Raw genomic sequence first — 14,586 nt, 5'->3', positions numbered from 1 at the left:
AGGAAATAGATCATTTAAAAAAAAAAAATTTAGAGTACCCAATTCATTTTTTCCAATTAAGGGGCAATTTAGCGTGGCCAATCCACCTACCCTGCACATCTTTGCGTTGTGGGTGTGAAACCCATGCAAACACGGGGTGAATATGCAAACTCCAGACAGACAGTGACCCAGAGCCGGGATCGGACCTGGGTTCTTGACGCCGTGAGGCAGCTCTGCTAACCACTGCGCCACCGTGCTGCCCGGAAACAGATCATTCTAACATTTAACATAGTGTAAACCCTTTGCCAAGACATGCTTTGCCAATGTCAAGCCCCCAGCTCCAGCTCCAGGAAGGAGCAGGTTGGTGTTTGGAGTGGAGATCATTTGTCAGTTCCCAATGATGGTGACATTGGAGCAATGAAACCAGTTACAGGATACAGTTTTGCAATATTTCTGCTTCACTCCCATTAATGCAGACTTGCTTTTCATTCCTTCCAGACTCCTGAGCTGCTGGACCATGTTCCAGTTTGTCAGTCCATGCGTCCCCTTTCACTTGCCTATCCAGCATCTCTCTAAGTTATTCACACACTTTCTGTCTTCTGTTTCTTTGAGTTCTCTCCTTTTGTCTATTTTTGCTTCCTAATGTTACCCTGACATTTAACCATCTCCTGTTCTCCATTTAAGCAGTTCTATTTTTTTCCCGTGTTGGTGTACATGTTTTCCGATCCCTTTCCTATATTCAATTTATTTTTAAATTCAGTTCATCGATGTTGATTTGTCCTTTCTCTCCTCAGATGTTGACAAACCTGGGGCGGGATTCGCCAATAATGGGGCTATGACCCCATGCCCGTGAAAAAACACGGCCGAATCAGTCTGGACTTACGTGGAGTAAGTCCAGGGTGATTCTGCGATTTGCAGGGGGCTAGCAGGGCCCCGGAGTGCTCCTCACAGCTCCGGCTGCCGATACGGGGCCCTGCACCTCCGGTCGGGGGTCCGCGCATGTGCATGGCGGCGGCCTGTGTCGGCCGCACCGCGCGACATGGCCGACCCACACTGCGGAACGGCACCAGGAAGATAGGCCCCCTCCAGATCGTGTGCGCCCGCGGATTGGTGGTCACGATCAATAGCCTGGCCGTCCTGGAGCCCCCCCCCAAGTGAATGATCGCCCCCCCCCCGCCCCTCCACCAGGGCGGCCGCGGACTGAGTCCGCAGCCGCCACGCCGAGTGCCCGCCAGGTGGAACCATGATAGAACCACGCCAGCGGGAACTCGGCCAGCTGCACCTGGAGAATCGCTGCGGGGGCCTCTTTCAATGGCCCCCGATCGGCGCCGCGTCGACTGCGCGCGTCCAATTGGCGGCGATTCTCTGTGGACCGGAGAATCGCGGGAGTGGCGTCGGACCCGATCTCGTGTCTGACGCCCATTCTCCGCCCCTGCGCCGAGCGCGATTTCGGTGCGGAGGCTCGGAGAATCCTGCCCCTGGTGAATGTTCCCAACATTTTCTGTTTTAGTTGGAAGATTTCCATCATTTTGCTTTTCTTCTTAATGTGCAATTATGAAATTGTTTTGATTTCATACTGCAGGAAATTGCTGTGTAACTTGCAAAACTGTTTCCTTGTTGCTCTCAACATTTGTCTCACCCATTGAAGTATATCGGAGGCCCTGTGCAAAGCTATGGTTAAAACGTTTGAATGGCTTGCTCATGAGTTCCTTAACGATGGTTCGACTCTTTCTGCTGTTGAAGGAAAACCAAAAGTACAGTTCCCTAACTTTAAAATTGGAGATAAAATTTGCATAGCTTTATCAACATGTATGCAAGGAAGTTTTACTTTCCCCCAGGATTTGACAGCACCTTAGGAGCTGACAATTTGTGTCTGCCAACTCTAGACTGTTCGCTGTCATGACAGGCTTATGTTTGTGGCACAGCGATGTCCCAGGTGAAAATGGGAAGGAGTGGGCTGCAATTTTGCAAGGGATGGTCCTGGCAGATATCAAATGCTAACAATTGTTGGCAAGTGTGAGGTACTAAATCTAGTGGGAATTGAGTAAGATTCTGAAATTTGCATGCGTGAGGGATAATTTGATGCTCATGTGAGAACTGGATTTAATTTGAAGGAGTTTGATGACAATATTATAGGCAGTGTTATCCATAGAATCCCTACAGTGCAGAAGAAGGCCGTTTGGCCCATTGAGTCTTCACTGACCCTCTGAAGAGCACTCCACCCAGGCCCACATCCCCCACCCTTTCCCCATAACCCCACCAACCCTGTACATCTTTGGACACTAAGGGGAATTTTAGCATGGCCAATCCACCTAATTTGAACATCTTTGGACTGTGGGAGGAAACTGGAGCACAAGGCGGGAAACCCACGCAGACACGGGGAGAATGTGCAAACTCCATGCACAGACAGTTACCCAAGGCCGGAATTGAACCTGGGTCCCTGGCCAGTAAGGCAGCAGTGCTATCCACTGTGCCACCATGCCGCCCCTAGTTAGCAGGGATCGCCATGCTTTTGGTACATTGTGACATTGTATCTCTGTTATAGGGGGCTTCTGGAAACTGGTGGAATCATCGACACTTCCAGCACCATGCAAAGCCCAACATCTTTAATAAGGACCCTGATGTGAACATGCTGAAAATGTTTGTTTTGGGAGATGTCCAACCAGTGGAGGTAATGTCTTTTTATTGAGAAATCCAGGTGAAGGGCCAAGGTCCATACTGCAGGACAAGACTCGGGTCAGAAAGAGGAGATGGGACAATTCAGGGACCACTGATTACATGATACCAAACTTATATTGCTTATAAGACTACAGATTGAGGTGGTGATGGAAGCCTGGAGAAGACAAAGGGCTCCATAGTTTTAGGGTCCTGGGAAAGATGTGAGTTACAGTAGGAACAATAAAGTAAAATTTCAGAGAAGAGGGCTAAAATCGTATGGGCTGGAATCTTTCCTTAAATGCCAAAAACTAACTCACCGTTAGTATATACCATGAGACACTTTTATTGTCACGCCAACCTTCTGACTATCATTAGCAATCAGGGGGAAACGTTTAGCAGATATACAGGAATGGATAACAACTCAAAATCCAATCAAGGGGTTCAAATAGTTAGTATATAGAAATGTAGAATAACAGCTGCAAGTGAGTTGTAAATGTAGATTTTCCTCCCAATCACATTTCTCACCGGAAGCATGCTGGGCCAGGAATTCCACCTGTCTGCTGCCGGCAACACTAGTTCTTAGGTGATCACTAGTTGAAAAATCAAAGAAACTGTGATGAGGAGGGAGGCCTCTGCCAAACTGTGACTTGTACAAATGACCGTCTCCACAGTGGTGACAGCAATCAGCTGCTCACTGCCCATCCTCCAATGTGGAAATGATAGTGAGTAGACAGTGAATGTCCTTGCAACTCTTCAACTGAATGAGCAACATGGAAGGAAAAGCACTGGGTCACTGGTGGCAGGAGATGATTTACGGAGCTTTGGGAGGTCTTGGGATACTTGCCTTCTCCTTCCCACTAGTTTCAACTGCTTGAAAGATTTGGATGGTCGTATATAGAATAGTGGATACCTGGGAGTGAGTTTGCAGGTTGAACCCAATCAAATGGTTTGGATGGTGCATTTGTATATAATATATATTTGGTATTATGTTTCTGACAAATAGCTGTGCTTACAGGCAGCATGGGATGAAGAATCAGGGAGTAATATTGTAGCTCTATGTTTGATGTGTTCCTTCCTGGGAACGTGGGACTGCAAAATTGGGCTGGATTCTCCAGTCCCCCAGTTTCTCGGCGGCGTGCTGTTCACTGGTGGCTACATAACTAGGTCCTCAACTCAAGAAGCATGAGTGCCAGGCAAGAGGTGTTTTCCTTTCAGGGAGCGAGAGAAGACTCACAGGTCTAGGCACCTTCGGAATTTCTCACACAAACCTCACTGGCTCAGTCTAAGAATGGGGATCACCATTCTACCCTTTCTCTGTTCCCGCCGCTTGTCAATGGGAGTTCCCATTGTAGCCACCCCACGGTACCAGGAAACCTGCGGGTGAGGGTGCGCGGCCAGCGGGAACAGAGAATCCCGATGGCAGAGAATTCTGACCATGGTCTGTATAGAACAATGGATACATGAGAAAGAGTTGAGCATTGGACTCTAATCAAGATGTTCAGATAGTTTTTAGAAGAAGAATAGATCCTCAGTTCCTGGGAAGGATTTACAGCCTAGTGCAGATGCTAACCTGATTCCACCTATTTCCTCTTGTAGTTTGGAAAACGGAAGATCAAGTATTTGCCTTACAACTATCAGCATGAGTACTTTTTCCTCAGTAAGTATGGTTAATTGATCAGTCATTGTGATTCTGTCAGATGTGACTGTTGTTTGCTGGTGTGGTATCACTTACTGCTTTCTCTTTCAGTTGGTCCACCTCTGCTAATCCCGGTCTATTTCTACATTCAGATAATGACGACCATGATTACCCGTCGAGATTGGGTGGTAAGTACGTTACAATGTTTCACACAAGGTTTTGTTTCCCTCTCCTGCTTTCCACCACCTCTAATTTGAATTTTTGGCGCCGATTTTGAGCTCATGTGAGCAGTTCCCAAATCACCGAAATCGATTTGGAGGTTTCTGTATAAGAACATGATGTAGGTGGGGGAGCAGGCAGTGAGGGGGGGGGGACTTGCATGCTCAGGGGTGAGGGAAGTGGGCAGTGAGGGGGGAGTTTGATGTAGGTGGGGGAGCAGGCAGTGAGGGGGGGGGGACTTGCATGCTCAGGGTTGAGGGAAGTGGGCAGTGAGGGGGGAGTTTGCAGACATGAGGCGGGGCAGGCAGTAAGGTGGGGAGGAAGCCTGGTGATACCTCCATGGTCGCCGGTGGGGGGTGGGGGGGGGGGGCCTGAATGGAGAGAACCCCCATGATTGTGCATGGGGAGACACTAGCAATAGTTATGCGTGGTGGGAGAGCCCCCAATGATTGTACAGGGTTGGGGAACGCCACAATATCTCCACGGGGGGGAGGGAGGAAGTTAATCTTCAATTCTGATCGGGGCACCCTTTAAAGATGACGGCCCATTCTCTGTGGAGCTGGCCTTACCGGCTCTATCAGGCTCCTCCCTGCCAGAGCGACATCGTAAACCATGCCCATTCATTTTTTTAAACTCAGAGGCTCAAGGTCTGGAGTGAAAACTGGGCTGTGCAGTTGGAGAGCTACATGTCAGTTTTCAGTCTAAGCCTGACACTTTGATAAAATATGGTAAGATTCCACCCTATGTTCCCTTTTTGCCTTCCCTACATCTCTTTTCACTCTTTCCTGAGGGAAAGAGTAGAATGGTGATCCCCATTCTTTGACTGAGCCAGTGGGGTTTGTGTGAGAAATTCCGAAGGTGCCTAGACCTGTGAGTCTTCTCTCTCTCCCTGAAAGGAAAACACCGCTTGCCTGGCACTCATGCTTCTTGAGTTGAGGACCTAGTTATGTAGGAAATTCTGGTACCAGAATGAACGTACAAACTCTGTGTAGTGCAGCACATTAGGATTTTGTCAACTTTCTCTTGATTACAAAGAGATGATTTGCAATATGTAACTAGAGAGTCACGGTGGGTTGATACGTAGAGGCCTGGTAAGGAAGGAAAATCTGATTTCTGCCCAGGAGGAGGGACGAGCATTTGGGGTGGAACATGGTTACATTGGGAGTTGGCTCCAGCAATTCCTCAGCAGTAAAACCCCACTCTTTGATGATCCCCAAAATGCTTCAAATTATTCAATTTGAATGGAAGATGAGGCCTGAGTGTGGCACTATCTGGAATTATTGCATTGTGCAGATATCTGAGCAATATTGCAGCTCTTACATTTATTGTAAACCAGTAATTATACCCCAGTGCCTTTAACATATTCTCATCTGCTTTTCCATCTGTAGGATCTTGCTTGGGCAACAACATACTACATCCGCTACTTCACCACCTACATCCCTTTTTATGGATTTTTTGGTTCTATAGTCCTTGTCGTATTTGTCAGGTATGTACAGTTGTGGCGAGTTTTGTCTTTTATTGCAGTCACAGTCACTGATGTTATAATTTATTAGGATTCTAATCCAAGGTGCTACCATATTTAAATAGTTGGGAAGGACTATAGGATTAATTTTGGAGCAGGGTGGAAGGGTTGTAATTCATGCTAAAAATGTTAGGGACACATTTCCTCTCCTTTTCTCTTTTTTACATTTCTGTTCCTATGCTGTTCCTATGAATTAAGTGATGAATTATTTGGTATTCCAATTGCATGTGTAACTGTTCCATCTACCCCAGATTCCTGTTGCAATTGGTTCAAATGGGCTCTTTCATACTGAAATCGATTTGGAGGGTTCTGTATAAGAATATAAAAACAGGAATAGGCTATTTAGCCCCTCCATACAGTGCAATCGTAGTTGCTCGGTGAGTTCACTCCATCAGGTGAATTTTACTGGGGGAATTATTGCCCAACTCTTCCCACCTCTAAAGACGTGAGGCAACATGGAATCATAGAATCATAGAATTTACAATGCAGAAGGAGGCCATTCGGCCCATCGAGTCTGTACCGGTTCTTGGAAAGAGCACCCTACTTAAGCCCACGCCTCCACCCTATCCCGGTAACCCAATAACCCCAGATAACCTTTTTAGGATACGAAGGGCAATTTATCATGGCCAATCCACCTAACCTGCACATCTTTGGACTGTGAGAGGAAACCGGAGCACCCGGAGGAAACCCACGCAACAAGACCTACCCCTGAGAACTGGTGGCCAATCTGATTAGCCAGAAGCTTGCGTCAACCCAGCAGCACCAGGACACAATAGAAGCCATTTCTAGGTAGCTGGTGGGGAGGCACATAGGGGGGTTCACCCAGTGGGCATAATGAACCCCATAAAGAAGCTATCCTTCTTTCTTCCCGCCTTTAACCTGTGCAATGAAACCTGCGAGATTGGTGACCTTCCTTTCTCCTTCCCTTGACCCATGTATCATGGAGGTAGAGGTGGGATGAGGCCTTAAGGGCCATTAGTTGACCACATGAGGGCCTCAATAGACCCAAGGACAGGCTGCTGCCAAACACCTTACCTGTTCCCCCCTAAATATAGGAGGGAAGTGAGGGGCGGGCAGGAAAGGTGGTTGACTGGCCACCCGCTTTATTTGACATGCCCCTCAATACTTTCATTTAATGAAAATCTATCTCCGTTTTCAAATGAATAATTGATCTAACAACAATTGCTGTTTGCGGAAGAGAGCTCTCAACTTCTACTGCCTTTTGCACAAATAATTATTTATTAATTTCACTCCTGAAAGGTCTGGTTCCAGGCTTTGGACTGTAGCCCCTAGACCAAGCCTCTCCAACTAGAGGAAACACATTCTACCTATCTGTTCCTCCTTAGCATCTCGAAAACTTTGATCAAGTCACCCCTCTACCTTCTAGATATCAGAGGATACAGCCCTAAATTGTGTAATCTCTCCTCATAATTTAACCCTTGCAGGCCAGAAATTATTCTGACAAACCTGCACTGCACTCCCTCCAACACCAATAGATTCTTCCTTAGGTGTGGTGCTGGGACTGTTCACAGTACCGAGGTGTGGTCAAACCAGGGCTTTGTGTAGCTGAAGTTTGACTTCTATCCCATTGTACTTTAGCCCTCTCAATATGAAGTTCAGCATTCCATTAATCGTTTGGATTATGTTCTGTACCTGTTCATGATCTGTGTACCTGTATCTTCATTTCTATTTTAATTCCAGGTTTTTGCTCTTTCTGGGATAAGTTGTTGCAGCAGACAGTGGAAAGGACCACAGTTTACTGATAAACCACTGTCATTAGGTTCACAATAAACAAGCTAGTTAGAATCTGAACAAAATGACCATTTACTGAAAGGAGAGTCCATTGAGAAACCTCCAGTTATCCAGATGTTTCTCAGTAAAAATCATGTGAAACTGCAACATTGAGAACAATAATATCTCAGGTTTAATCCCTATTCGGTGTTAGTTAGTTGTTTTCAGCTGTCAAAAAAGAGTTGTATTTATCACCTCCGGGCATCACAACAGTCTGCAGTCAGGCAAGCATTTTTTAAAAAGTGTTGTCAAATTGCAATGCTGGAAAATCAGCAACCAATTTGTGCACCGGAATTGTGATGACGACCAGAGTTTTGGGATGATGGTTGAGGGATAAATATTGGCCAGGATACTGGAACATACTCCTGCTCTTTGAAACAGTGCCATGTAATCTTCCAAATTCACCAGGCCTCGATTTATCATCTCTGACAGTGCAACCCCCTCTTAGTACTCCACTGAGTGTCAGTCTGGATTTTATGCTCATGCCCCTGGAGTGGGAGTCAAACCCACAACCCCTGACTCTGAGGCAAGAGTGCTGCCAACTGAACCACAACTGACATTGATTGCAGGAGAGCTGCAACAGTTCTTCATTTATTTGAGCTATAAGGGGGGGGGGGGGGGGGGGGGGCGGAATCAGAGGTTTCCCCGTCATGATTGCTATCTCCCAGACCTGCATTAAAATGTTTGTATGTGAACGTTGGGTAAGGGCAGGTTCATGCTTAGCTGTGATGCCGTTTGGAGTTTACTAATTGCCTAAACTCATATAGGGAAAGTGACCAATTGGGAGTCTGCTGGTCCCTATGGAGCCCAAGCGGGGATTGGTGCCTTCAGGAAAAGTAGAAAAACATTTGGAAAGGCAGGGAATTGGAGGGACAATGTTCTCTGGTGCCAGTTTATATTGTTAAAAGGAAAAGGAGCATCCAAAAGAGGTTTCCAAGAAACTGTTTAAGCTGTACAGGCTGTTCTGAACAGAATATAGATGAATCAGCAATTGAAGAATTTAGATAGCTGTTGATACCTGACCACTGCCTGGTTCTCACTGCAGGTTCATAGAGAGCCACTGGTTTGTGTGGGTGACCCAGATGAATCATATTCCAATGAACATTGATGATGAAAAGCACAAGGATTGGCTCAGTATGCAGGTAATTTTCAGTTAGCCTTAGAACCTTCTTTTAGATCTTTGTGTCATTTTACATTTTTAAAACTAAGGGCTGAATTTTTGTTCTGGGTATGTAACCCTGTCATCATGTCAACTATGCCTGACACCCAATATGGTTTTTAACGAGGTGGCAAATTGATAGCTAGGCTGTGCACATGCCACCCAATTAAGGACGACAGGCAGGGCTTTTACAACTAGAGGATCAATAGGAATCCCTTCAGCATTGAAATTTGGCAGCCCCACCCATCAGCCATAGGCACAGCTGATGTAGATAGTAGAGAAAGAGAGCACCTCAAGAGCTTTTATAAAATTTTAAATTCAAAAAAGCCTCTCTTGCCAGACTGTCTTTGTGAAGGGGCAACTCATTCCACCACATGGTCGGTTATGACTATGGTGGAGGGCATAGCCCTATGGAGACTGCCTTGGTTTGCCACTGCAAGACTGCCTCCGCCTCTCTACCATGTTTTGGACTCGGCAGTCATTCACATGCCAAATAGAAAATTCCAGTCAGCATCTGTGAACTTGCCTTAATAGGCCCTTTTAATTAGCCTCATGGGCCACCCACCATTTCTGGACAGGTAGCCATTACCTCCCCAACCTTCCATGAACAAAAATGGCCTGCTCATGGCCCACAGGTAGGATCATGGTGGGAGACTGGCCAGCCATATGAATTTACAGATCCACCTGCCTTCCGTTTCAGCATCTCAGGGAAATTCTCCCCAAAAAGTTTTTAGACACAAGTACATGACATCCTTGATCTCGTATCAAAACAGCTGCCCATTAAATTGTAGCTGTACAGACAAGACATAGCATGGGGCAACTTCAAAAATGATCATTGCATCTCAGCTTTTCCAAGTGCCCAAAATTGCTGCCACCATTAAAATGGCCACCCACTTTATAGACTATAATCATGATTGATTCTCATCTTGAAGCCTGGCCTGCTGCATCAGTGAATATTCAATGAGAAGGTATGTCTTACATTGTTTGTTCCTTCTGCCTCTTATTGAAAGTATGTAATATGGGAGACTGGGTGCGTGCAGAGTTCAGGACACACTCACTTCCGGCTGTGATGCCTCTCTGGTCCCAAGTTATTGTCTAGCTTCAAATGGAGAATCAAAACAGAAAATACTGGACAATCTCAGCAGGCCTGACAGCATCTGTGAAGAGAGAAGGGAGCTAACGTTTCGAGTCTGGATGACTCTTTGTCAAAGCTGAAGGGAACTGGAAATAGGGTCAGATTTATACTGTTGTGGGGGGGGGGGCACTGGATAGGGGGCCAGCAATAGGTGGAGATTGACAAAGAAAGTCAAAAGGAATGTAAATGGGGGTGATTAACACTAAGAAGGGTGCTTTGACAAAGAGTCATCCAGACTTGAAATGTTAACTCCCTTCTCTCTCCACAGATACTGTCAGACCTGCTGAGATTGTCTAGCATTTTCTGTTTTTGTTTCAGATTCCAGCATCCGCAGTAATTTGCTTTCATCTCAAATGGAGAATCACTGCTTGGAGGTCTTGAAAAATGCTCCGTTGCCGACAGAGCACTAACAAGAGTCAACATTTCCAGTAGAGAGGTGAGGAAACAAAGAGAAGAGAGACAAATCAGGAGTGTTATTTTGCAGGACCCTTCCAAAGGCTATAATGGCTCAAATGTCACATTGAGGTGTTCTATATTAGATCCCATGTTAATTTGTGGAGAGGAGTCTTCAATTATTAATGGTGGCTACTCTTTGTCCTGAGAAACAGATTGGATTATATGCCTGTTCCTCTTATCGATTACAGCCTCAAATTTCAAATACTTTGTTCTTCAGAATATTAACAATACAGCAGTCGGCTCATTAAAACACTAATGTAACATAATTAGATTGATTTCAGTAGGCTATAGTTTCATGGTGATACAGAAAAGAGAAGCTAGCCAGCAGAGATCCATGTCGGACAGGATTAAACAATTTGCAAAGAGCGGTATGCTACTTTCCAATGTGATCCCATTTTTTTTTTTTGAAAACATTTATTGAAGATATTTAAAATATATACATAATCACAAAAATACAAACGCCAACAGCAGCAACAGGCAACAAAACCACCCCTCCCTGTATCCCCCCCAAACAACAGCCCCACTCATCTCGCTGACACCCCGTACCGATGACGACTCAATGCACCTTAGAGAAGTCAATAAACCCCTTCCAACTCAAGGTGAATCCACTCCTCCACCCCTCGAATGGTGAACTGAATTTTTTCCAAATGTTGGAACTCTGCCAAATCGCTCACCCACACCCCCGCCTTTGGTGGCTCCAAGTCCCACCAACACAGCAAAATCCATCTCCGGGCGGTCAGGGAGGCAAAGGCCAAGACGTCGGCCTCTCTCTCCACCTGGACTTCTGGATCCTCCGACACTCCAAGTATCACCACCTCCAGACTCTGAGCTACCTCTTCTACCCCCAGAATCTTTGATATTACACCAGAAGATCACTTCCAAAACTCCCTCAACCTCGGATATGCCCAAAATGTATGCACATGGTTCGCACGGCCCAAGCCTATCCTCCACTCATGGAAAGAACCGACTAATCCTGGACACCAACATGTGAGCTCTATGCACTATCTTAAATTGGGTAATACTTAGCCGGGCACACGACGAGGATGCATTCACCCTCCGCAGAACTTCCCTCCGCACTCCGGCCCCCAATGCCCCCCCCCTTCTCCAGCTCCTCCTCCCACTTGCGCCTGACCTCCTCCACATCAGCACACTCCCTCTTCATCAGTACCCCATACATGTCTGCAGGGTCCCCCCCACCCCAAATATCATCCTCGGATAAAAGCTTATCTTGCAGCACCGAATGACAAGTCGCTTCCTAATAAAGTCCTTAACCTGCAGATAGCTGAACCTATTCCCTTTGGTAACTGGTACATTTCCTTGAGCTTTCCCAGGTCTGCAAATGTTTCTCTCACGAGCAAATCCTGAAGTACTCTACCCCACCTGCCGCCACCTCTGGAACCTCGCGCCCAACCCCACCGGCGCAAACCTATGATTATTGCAAATCAGCGCACACAGCAACATGTCTTCCAATCCAAAATGCTGTTGACACTGGTTCCAAACCCTCAGTGCTGATATAACCACTGGACTCGTGGAGTACCAAACCAGTGAGAATGGAAGATGCAGCAACAAAAGTGCCCTCATTCTGGTCCCCTTACAAGAGGCCACCTCTAACCATACCCAAACCGACTGCTCCTCCACAGCCCATCCTCGAGTCATTGCAATATTTGCTGCCCAGTAGTAATTCAACAAGCTCGGCAATGCTAACCCTACTCACCTCCCCACCCCCCCCCCCCCCAACCCCCCACCCCCCACCCCCCGTCGATCACTCTCCAAGAACACCCTCCTCACCCGAGGAGCCTTCCCTGCCCACATAAACCTCAAAATCAACCTATTCACCATCCTAAAAAAGGACATTGGAACAAAAATTGGGAGGATCTGAAATGCAGACAAAAACTTCGCCAGCACCTTCACTGTCTCAGCACATCCCACCTATTGATGCCCGCCTTCACTCCTTCCACCAGCCGCGCCAAATTCAGCTTGTGCAGCTGGGGCCAACTCCGCGCCACCTTTATCCCATGATATCGAAAACTGCCCCCACCACCCGAAATGGCAAATACCCCAGTCTCCTCTCCAGTCCCCATGCATTAATTGGGTACACCTCACATTTCCCCATATTCAGCTTGTACTCCGAAAAGCGACCAAACTCACGCGGAGTTTGCGTACAAAGAAACCCGCTGCTCGACCCCCCCCCCGCTCAATTCTCCTTGGCCCCCCTAAAGCACCATTGCCAACGGCTCTATCGCAAGGGCAAAGAACAGCTCGCAGTGCGGGCACCAAAGCCTCGACCCCTGGTATGACCCAAAGTAATTAACCTTGTTCATCCGAACACTCGCCTTATGCGCCTTGTACAGCAGCCAAACCCAATCCACAGACCCCTACCAAACCTGAACTGACCCAACACCTCAAACAGATATGTCCATTCAACGCGATCGAACGCCTTCTCTGTGTCCATTGTCATCACCACTTTCAATTCTCGGCTCTCCTGGGGACATCAGAATAACATTAAGCAACATCCACACATTCATTGGCAGCTTCCACCTCTTCATGAACCCCGTCTGATCCTCTCCTATGACCCCCGGCATGCAATCGTCTATCTGCGACACCAGCACCATCGCCACCAACCTCACGTCGGGTCACTAGACCGGGTGGTACTATCCACACTACTCCGGTCCTTGTCCTTTAAAATGAGCCATATCGAGACTTGCGACAGCGTAGAGGTAACTTTCCCCTCACCATCGACTCATTATATATCCCAACGGGCTAAGGCCCCAGCTCCAACACAAACTTCTTTTAAAACCCGGCTGGAAACCCTTCCGACCCCAGGGCCTTCCCTGCCTGCATCACCCCCACACAATCCATCACCTCCCTCAACCAAATCAGGGCCCCCAATCCCTGCACCTTCATCTCCTCAACCCTCTGGAACTCCAACCCATCCAAAAAGCACCTCATCCCTTCATCCCCCACCAGAGGCTCCGAGTTATATAACCTCCGATAGAAGGCCTCAAAAACCCCATTCACGTTCACCCCTTCCAGCACTGATACCACCGTGCCTCTCTCATCCCTCACCCTTCCAATCTCTCTCGCCACCGCCTGCTTCCTCAACTGATGTGTAAGCATGCCACTTGCTTTGTCTCCATACCCAAAATCTGCCCCTCTAGCTCCACGCCGTTGTCCCACCGCCTTTCCAGTGGACACCAACCCAAACTCCATCTGGAGCCTCTGCCTCTCCTTTAGTAATGCCTTCTCCGGCACCACCAAATATCTCCGGTCCACCCTCAGAATGTATTCCACCAACATCAGCCTCTCAGCCCGTTCCGCTCTCTCACTGTGCGCCCGAATCAATATAAATTCCCCCCTTACCACCCCTTTGAGAGCCTCCCACAGTGTGGAGGCAGAAACCTCCCCCGTATTGTTCAGCTCCACATAATTTCGGATGGCTGCCCTCACCTTCTCACAAACCCACTTGTCCGCTAATAACCACACATCCTACCTGCACTGCGACCACTGAACCCCCCTTGCAGCAACCACAAATCCAACCAGTGTGGCGTGTGGTCAGAGACCCCAATCGCTGAATTCTCCGATCCAACCACCCTCATCAACAACGCCTTGTCTAATAACACAAAGAAATCAATGTGGGAGGATACCTGGTGCATGTGCGGGAAGTATGAAAGCTCCTTCACCCTCAGCCTAGCAAACCACCAGGGGTCTGTTGCATTTGTTCCGCAAACCACAATAATTCCCTCACCATAACCAAAACCTTCAGGGACCTAGGACAAAGCCTGTCCAACCTAGGATCTTGAACCGTATTAAAATCTTCCCCATAATCAGCTGATTCATGTCCAGGCCTGGAATCCTCCCTGGAACCCACCTCAAGAAATCCACATCATCCCAATTTTAGGGCATATACATTCAAACATACCAGAGGCATCCCCTCTAGCTTCCTGCTAACCATCACGAATGTACCCAGGATCGGTTACAATACTTCTGATCTCGAAGCCACCTCCTTATTGACCAGACCGCCACCTCCTTCG

At 47.4% G+C, this 14,586-nt stretch overlaps 1 protein-coding gene across 2 annotated transcripts in view; it reads left to right on the top strand.

The window, feature by feature from the left end:
* Positions 1-14,586, top strand: part of LOC140384560 (acyl-CoA 6-desaturase-like) — a 93,290-nt gene that overhangs the window by 62,187 nt on the left and 16,517 nt on the right. Inside the window, exons 5-10 of one of the 2 annotated variants that reach the window (XR_011933086.1) lie at positions 2,525-2,650; positions 4,234-4,294; positions 4,385-4,461; positions 5,881-5,978; positions 8,851-8,947; positions 10,418-10,535. Coding sequence is in view for 1 of the 2 variants with exons in the window: in XM_072466364.1 (XP_072322465.1) it covers positions 2,525-2,650; positions 4,234-4,294; positions 4,385-4,461; positions 5,881-5,978; positions 8,851-8,947 (459 nt within the window). In the remaining variant the exon portion in view is untranslated. The remainder of the gene's footprint in view (positions 1-2,524; positions 2,651-4,233; positions 4,295-4,384; positions 4,462-5,880; positions 5,979-8,850; positions 8,948-10,417; positions 10,536-14,586) is intronic. The other variant, XM_072466364.1, reaches the window with a different exon arrangement.

The sequence above is a fragment of the Scyliorhinus torazame genome, chromosome 10 (assembly GCF_047496885.1).
Source record: "Scyliorhinus torazame isolate Kashiwa2021f chromosome 10, sScyTor2.1, whole genome shotgun sequence".
Taxonomy (NCBI): Eukaryota; Metazoa; Chordata; class Chondrichthyes; order Carcharhiniformes; family Scyliorhinidae; genus Scyliorhinus; species Scyliorhinus torazame.
This window is presented reverse-complemented; position numbering and strand designations above follow the sequence as displayed.